Genomic DNA, 8,343 nt, shown 5'->3' with positions numbered 1-8,343 from the left:
AGTTCAATCAACATAACCTGTGTTTTTTGTATAGATGCACCAGAATCTTGTGCTCACCTTTTCTTTGGTTGTCGATATTCGGGAACGGTTTGGAGAAACTTGGTTTAGGGACTTATGTGTGATCGATTCACTGTGGTTTGGAATGAGTTGATAGCTATTGTCTTGAAGTCATGGTTAACACCGATTAAGACTTTTATTCTCAGATACACTTTGCAAGCCACAATGCATACAGTCTGATGGGAGAGGAATGCTCGCAGGCATGGGGAGAAGCCTAGAGACATTAATAGCTTGACAAAGCTTATGGAAAAAGGTTTGAGGTTGAAGCTTTTATCACTGAAAAAATGGGGGATTATTTTGAGGAAGGACTGATAACTTGGTTTGGTGCACAACCAAACTCATAGAAAAAATATAGGGGGAGAATTTTTTCATTTATCTTGTAAAAAATTAAAGATGCATTTGATGTAACACTATTTTTTTATTGAATAAATTTTACATTCATTCAAAAAAAAAAAATTTGGTTTCTTATCTCAAAAGTGAAAACACTATTGATCAGTCCAATTCGGTTTTTTTTTTTTTTTTTTTTTGTTGTTTTTTTTTTTTTTTTTTTTTGTGCAACTCCAATTCGGTTTTCAAGAAACTACATAATAGTGTTTGTGTAAACCAGAATCATCCATTGTAGTGTTTTTGTTTTGGGCCTTTTGGTATATGATTCAAGGACTATCTTTATAGCCTTTGTCTGACAATGAAAGCAGACTTGCTCTAATTATATAAATCGAAAAAGAAAGGAGTGAAATATTGACCAAAATATGGGTGTGAAATAAAGACGTTAGCACTTTGGCAGGGTGTATATCATATTAATATAATTTTCCACATCAACAAAAACTATTAAAGATCTGGGAAGAACAAACAAACGAATTCGATTATATTAATCTAGAAAATTACCCCCACTAACAAAGTATTTAACTTTCCTAATAAAAAAACATACTTTCCTAATCCTAATAATTAATCAATAGAAAATTAACAATCTACCATAAAATGATAGGGGGTAAAAAAACGACATGGCAGCCACACGCTTTACAAAACGGCATCGTTTTATCATTTTTCACGTCAGTTAAAAAACTCCGAAAAGTTTTTATTCCGCCGGTAAAGACTCCGACCGCCACGAAAATAGCTCGCCGGCATCGAAACCATCATCGGAAAATTCAAAGAGCCCCTCTACGGCGAGGTAATCTCCACCATCTCCGACGCCGGAACCGAAATCTAACGAGCCGTAATTCGACAAATGATCCTCGAACCCCCATAGCTCTTCGACTCCTGACGAATCCGACGACGCTCGCACCAGATCCGTTAACGTCTCCGTCGTTTCCACCTCCTTCGCGACGGGAACCGGAGAAACCGGCGGCAGACCAAGCTCGTCATCGGAAGCCTCGAGAAGGTAGCCGAGATCCGGCTGGGTTTCGCCGGATCCTTGCGCCGTGGTAACCGTGGAAGATAGCTCGTTCTCGAAACTCTTCATGACCGAGTCGAGATCTTGACTCACCGGTTCAGGATCCGAGTCATCGAGAACATCGAATAAATCGTCTCTGAGCCTCTTCACCTCGGGGGAGTCAATAACCGTGTCGTCAGACTCGTCCCTGACTCGCTTTTTCTCAGCTGAGTCAGTCCGAGTTAGCCTCTCTTCGTTAGCCAACAACTCCTCCGCCATACTCTTTCGGTTCTCTTTGTTTTGTTCGGTGAAACTTTTTTATTTTATCAGTGGCAGTATTGAAATTAGTGAGGGATAGAGGTGCAGAATGGGAAGAAGGGAACACGAGGCTTTATAGTAAGAGAAAAGAGAGAGAGAGAGAGAGAATGTGAGGAGGGGAAATGTAGAAGAGCGAGAGAAACGCGTGAGATGTGACGGATTGTTAGGCGCGTGGGAGAGCGAATCCTTTGGAATCACGGATCCCTCGCTTTTTATTTTTGTTAATTCTTTCTTTTGTAGCTTTTTCTGGTTTTTGTCTTTTCAATATTTTTTTTACAAAATATTGTTTCGAAAACTTCCAGATGTCTCTTTCTAATTTTAAAAGTATAATTAATCGATTTGAATTCGGAATTGGAGTCCGGTCACGTTGATGTGCACATGCCCAGTCAATTACGCCCTCTGGAGTCTGGATATTTATTTATTTTCCTTTTTTTAACATAACTTCTTGAATTTTCCAAAATAATTTTCTTTCAACTTTATTTTGGAAAAATCGGATATTTCTAGAAATTATCTCAAGTAACCTCAAACTTGGAATATCAACTTTTCTTTATAAGTAATAGAAGTTGAAAACAAAAAATTCTGATAATATATAATTTCTATTTTTCTGGTTTGCTTTTTTTTTTTGAACAACATTTTTCTGGTTTGTTACGTGAAAAAATTATGTCAATACGTACTATCTTATCAACTAGTCAAATGGACGGACCAACAAATAAAAGTCACAACTAGTAAAATCAAGCAAACCAATTGTTAAAATATTTACATCTCGTGGTTAGTCAAAAAAAAAAAAATTACACCTCGTGGTTAATTACTATGTGAAAATAGTAATAAATACTTCTCGAATGTTATTTTGTAGCTTTTGAATAAGAAGGTTATGTTGTAGCTACTGTTTCACTCTTTCAACATTCTTTACGTGCTTGTTTGCTTTTGTTATGTGACTTAGTTATTTTAGAGTAAAAAATGAAGTTGGGTTGGAAATGTCCTTAATTTTATTATGGCTTTACTGTTTTGGAACTTTTGTTCCAAGCTGTGTTTCAGAAGACAAACACTTGTAAATACCAAATAATTGTCTGATCAAATTGAAAATCACCATTATGTATCAATATATAAACGTTTGCCGTAGTATTTATATCGAGTGGTCGTAGACTTTGGGTGGTCCTTTAGCACCATAGTACAGTTTAAAGTTTAAACCGACAGGGAAAAAAAAGGAATACATATGAATGCATATTGTGTGATATACATTACAACCTTTTGTCTATTGTGTTCTGTTAAATCATTGGCCCATGTCGAGCGATGTGAATGCATTTTTATATGAATGATTTCGTTCCGCATATCTACACAGGACTGAATCATTTTTTTTATCATTTACGCGTATAAGTAATAGATTTACTGCCATAAATTTATTCCCATGTTCATACTTATACATGGTATGAAGCAGACAACATTCCCACTTCGAGTTTGCTATTTTCATTGGTCGAACCAAAGACAATTCATGGTACAAAGTAGAAGAACAAAAAATACATGGCCACTTCGAATCGAAAACAATTTGTTATTTATGATATGCGAAATGCTAAACTGATATCAACAATTTTATAAATCTTTTTCTTAATCAAGTAAATTTTTTGGAACAATTTTTATTGTTTATGATTCCGCTGATGGGCAACACAAAAGAAATTATATTGTGGTGAGAAATCGAGTTAATAAAACTTCAGTCTAATGGTTTTTGCGATTTTATAATTCAAGTATATTATAAAAATTACATCGTTATGTAGTTCTATTATTGAGAGCATATATGTTTAAGAATTAGGTAAGTTTAGAAATTTTGAGTTTTGGAATAAGGTATCGATTTAAACAAGAGGCTAGTGTTTTAATTTGTGGGCAGCGTGCATAGTATATTATACGTGGTTTTAGGTGTCATCGGTTTGTATATTTTGATTGATTTAAAAATCCATATAGTATTTATAAATCCAAGTAAAATATGCAAATCCGGAGGTTTTCCTTCGGATTTGAGTTGTTGTATTTTTAACTAAAAAATCTAAACAAATCCATTCAAATCAATTATAAAATCAAATATATTAGAAAATTTGTACGATTGAATAACACTTGATTTGATATAGAATTTATGAATTCTTAAACCAATAACACATGATTTTAATACAGATTTGAAAATCATAGAACCAATAACACTAGATTTAGTTCGGATTTTCAAATCTATTAAAATACAACAACCAATAACCCTTAGCAAAGTAGAGTGACAAAAAGAAGCAAAGTTGTGATTCTTGGGTAATAAATATACTCACTCCATTACTTCTTCTTTTATATAATGGAACCAGTACTTAATAAATAAATAATTATATGACTAGAGAATATCGTCTTTGTTTTTATGTGAAATGACTATTTACTTGAGGTTAAATATCTGAAATAATATGTATACGTGACACAGTGCGTTGTAAGACAATTTAGATATATAAAGTTGTATTGGTTGAAGTGTTATAGTTACGGAAAGATTCATGCTAAAGATCAATATCTAAAGATTATATGTTTAATCTTTTAACTTTGGAGCGACTTTTAACCTTGGAGCATTCAAACTTTTTTGAGCATGTTAAGCTTTGTTTACAATAATTGGCCATGCACTTTGATTCTAGGAGTACATAAAAGAAAAACTGAGTTAGTATTAAAAGTAATAAAAACACCAAACAGTTTATAGAAAGAGTTTATTGAATCATTTAGCATACGAAACAATATCTTCTTTACTTACAATACCTATAAGAACCTTCCCGTAGAAATCAAAATAATTTGAAGGGTTAACATGTTCTTTCTCAACAACCTTGACACATTGTTATATTGACTCATCATCAAAACACAAAACACATTAAAAAAATGAGTGAATTCAATCAAAATCATATCAAGTGTTTGGCCTCTATGGCCGGAGCCTTAGCCTTTATGTGTCTCATGCCATGCGTTCGTTGTAATGGTTTTCGATATACTTCTTAGTTGCAGCATCTTTCTCCATTGTTGAACTCTAAATCGACTCTTCATCCTCTACAGCCTCCGACGTTGGAGATGGCATAATATTCGCTACCACCTGCTCTTCGTGATCCGTTTCACAATTCTCCTTTTTTGTCTCCCGAAAACATTAAAAAATGTTGCTATCTATTTTCCATTGGATTTATTTTTTTCGCAGCCATCGACGGAACACCGAGATGTCATCTCTACTTTCTTAGTCTTTCTTTTTCGCATGTGGTTTAAATTTGCCGATGAATTTGTAATTCCGGCTTACTCATGGTATTTATTTTAGGTCAAACTTTAAACTTTGTAATTTTTATGTTTTATTTAATTATTAGATTTTATGATTCGTTAAAATAAATGACTTTTATATGTACAACATGTTAAAACAGATTTTTACTATAACTTGAAATTAAATAATATTTATTTACCAAAATATAAAAAATTAACCTTGAAAATATGAACATGTAAATATAATACAACTCCCAAATTTAGTAATACTATTAGTTTTAATAAATTATGTTCTTTTTTTAATGATATATAGTAGGGGTGGACATTTTACCTGATACTCGAACCCGTATTCGAACCCGACCCGAAAAACCCAAACCGAAATTCAAACCGAAATAGCAAAATGCCTTAATGGGTATTGATTTAGGAGAGATTGGATATCCGAACTCGAACGGGTGATATCCAACCCGAATGGATATCTGGAAATAACTGAAGATATGTATACTTGCCCTTATATTTCTTGTTTACATCTCTCATTTTATTTAAAATATTTATATTGATGTTACACATACGTTAAGATCATATAATATACATATAATTACGGAGGAAATGATTTGTCACTCAATTAAAATGCATGTCAAGTTTTTTGTTTCATGTATTAACAAAAGTTACATTCAAAATTTCAAAACAATAGCCAAAGTAATTTTTATTTATTTTTGAAATGTTATCTCCAAATTTATCAATCATTCAATCTATTAAAAAATAAAAATCAGTTAAGTGAAATCTATATTTTTAAATAGAATAAACCTAAAAATGAAAAATTAATTTTTTTTTTCAAAATATCAATATCCGAACCCAATCCAAAATAACCAAATCCGAACTAAAATACCCGAACCCGATTCGAAGTATAGAAATATCCGAACGGGTTCAATACCCCTATACCGAAATACCCAAAAATCTGAAATACCCGACCGACCCCGAACGGGTATCCGACAAATAATCTTTTGCATTTTTTATGTACACTGGATGATGATGATTTATTAGCGAAGGAGAAAAAGATAGTCTCCATGTTTTAATGTCATTCTCGACTTTCCATGTGGGGAAGAAACTTTATAATTTTATACAAAAATCTCTCCTCAAACCCAAAATGCTAATCTCTTTTGGCTTCTTCTTCATTCTTCCCAGATTCTCTGTAGAGGAGGATCTATGAATCCATCTCCTCCCCCTATCTAAGCTCATCTTCTTCTTCTTTTCCATCGGTTACTCTGTTTCAGAAGATTTTTTTGACTGAAGGCATTCACTCTGTTTCAGAAGCTTCCAGAAGCATCAATGGCCGAGAGTTTATCTGTTTATACGGAAAGGTTATCTCTTTCTACCACTCTTATCTAATCTCTCATGATTTAAGCTTATAGGTTACTCTGCATGTTAGTTTTATCATTGGAATCAACCTTCAAAAATCTTCTCTTTTTTCTTCATAAGATTTAAAGTTATGGTTTTTTAAGCTCTAATAGTTTACTTATATTCTCAGGTTTTAATGTTTGATGTAAATAGGACAGTGCAAAAATTGTAATAAAACAACCAAAGAGATCACATATGTTCTTAAAGATGATAGTTTTGGTGTTTGCAATGGTTTGTGGTCTCTACATTGGTTCCGTCTGCTTAAAACAGTTTAGTGTCCAAACCTCACTACTTTTTCGAACTCGTATCACTACTCGGATTCATTACCCAAAGCCAGAGACTTTCAATAGGTAACACTTCTTGTTTCTTTGTTTGTTTATTCGCTTCTAACTTTGAAACTGATCTGAATGTGGGCACAATCCGGTGAGGTTTTTTGTGATACTATCGATGCAGAGACCCAGGAAGCGGTTGGTTCGAAACGTTGGTTTGATATCTCTCCACCGATTCGTTACCCAGTGCTTGAAAATATGACGACTACGAATCAGTTAAATGGACAAGCTCCATTGCTTGTGTAGGTGGAAGCTTAAGCAACAACCGGAAACCTCGGCGTTATCGGGAGTTAGCATCGTTATTTGCCAAAATTGCCGCCGCGGAGATGAAACGATTCAAGAGAAACACTCGAACAGGTTAGCCATAATACAGTGAATTAGTATGATTTAAGAGATAAGAAGAGAGGATGAGTTCAAGAAGAGAAATACTCACATCACCGCCTTTCAGATCTAGGCAAAGCATTGAAGACGAATCGTGGAGGAGAGTCAATAGGATTTAACACGAAGCCATTAATCAAACCGTTGCAGGTCGGGAAAAGAATCGCAAAAATCACGCCTAGTCGTCGCACGAAGAGAAGCGATGAATTTCGTTTTCTCGCTGCAACCGTATTAGGGATAGACGGAGCTCATTATCATTGGGCTGGAAACACTTCTAATCTCACAGCCCATGAACACACTAAAGAACGAAACCGAAAATGCTGAAGTTTAATGAAACGTGCGGTTTGCCTTATGGATACGTGTCATTACGATATGAAATGACTTATCTATGTGGATCATAAGTGTCTCTCTAATGAGAGAAAACCATCTATTCTATTAAAATAGCAGTGTGATACATTGATAAAAGTATGGTCCAACTATTATTTCATTTTTCTTTATCATTATTTAGAATATTATTTATTATGTTTTATGCCATTAGACCTATATTTAAATTACCAATTGAAAATCTAAATATTTTGTAACTTCCTTTTTAAGTTTCAACATTCCCGGACTCCTCTTATACGGTTATCAGATGTATTTGAACGTGTAAAAATAAATTATTAATATATGCTTCACTAACATATAATAGTAGACAGTTACAAGTTACAACTAAATTCTAATGCTAAGTTTTACGACACTCTTCGTCGTCAGAGAAGGCCACTGTCAAGTTTGAGAGACCCATGGTATAATGTTTTTGTTTTGAAATTGGGACCATGGTATTTATCATCCACGGAATATTACGGCAAATTCTTCTATTTATGATATTTACTTCATTGGTTCATGTTTTTGGTTTTATAATTAACCTATCTGTTGGGAATATTACCCAATATCAATGAGATGAAGATGAGATTAGACAACTAAAAGATTTAAGAAGAAGACTCTTTATATTTAGGAAAAGGTTTACAAAGATTTTGTTTTGAGAACTCTCTCTTACAAATATTTTATCTCCTTCTGTTTTCTTGATTTTTGGATGATCATACAAGTGAACTAAACACCCATATTTATAGTAGTGAAGGGTAAGTACAAGTTACTTCTAGATTTTTCTTTTGATTTTATTCTAAACATATTCTACACACTTCTTAATCTACACACTTCTTAATCTACACTCTTCTTCTTTCTCTAGATTTTTCTTCCTCTTTGGGCTTTGATTAATATTGGGCTAAT

At 33.5% G+C, this 8,343-nt stretch overlaps 1 protein-coding gene across 1 annotated transcript; it reads right to left on the bottom strand.

Moving 5' to 3' along the window:
- Positions 1-833: 833 nt before the first annotated feature.
- On the bottom strand, positions 834-1,906 carry LOC106343800. The gene has a single exon (XM_013783113.1). It carries the CDS (start codon positions 1,703-1,705, stop codon positions 1,133-1,135), a length of 573 nt encoding a protein of 190 aa, XP_013638567.1. The 5' UTR covers positions 1,706-1,906; the 3' UTR covers positions 834-1,132.
- Positions 1,907-8,343: the final 6,437 nt, after the last annotated feature.

Source organism: Brassica oleracea, chromosome C5 (assembly GCF_000695525.1).
Source record: "Brassica oleracea var. oleracea cultivar TO1000 chromosome C5, BOL, whole genome shotgun sequence".
In the NCBI taxonomy this organism is placed as follows: Eukaryota; Viridiplantae; Streptophyta; class Magnoliopsida; order Brassicales; family Brassicaceae; genus Brassica; species Brassica oleracea.
This window is presented reverse-complemented; position numbering and strand designations above follow the sequence as displayed.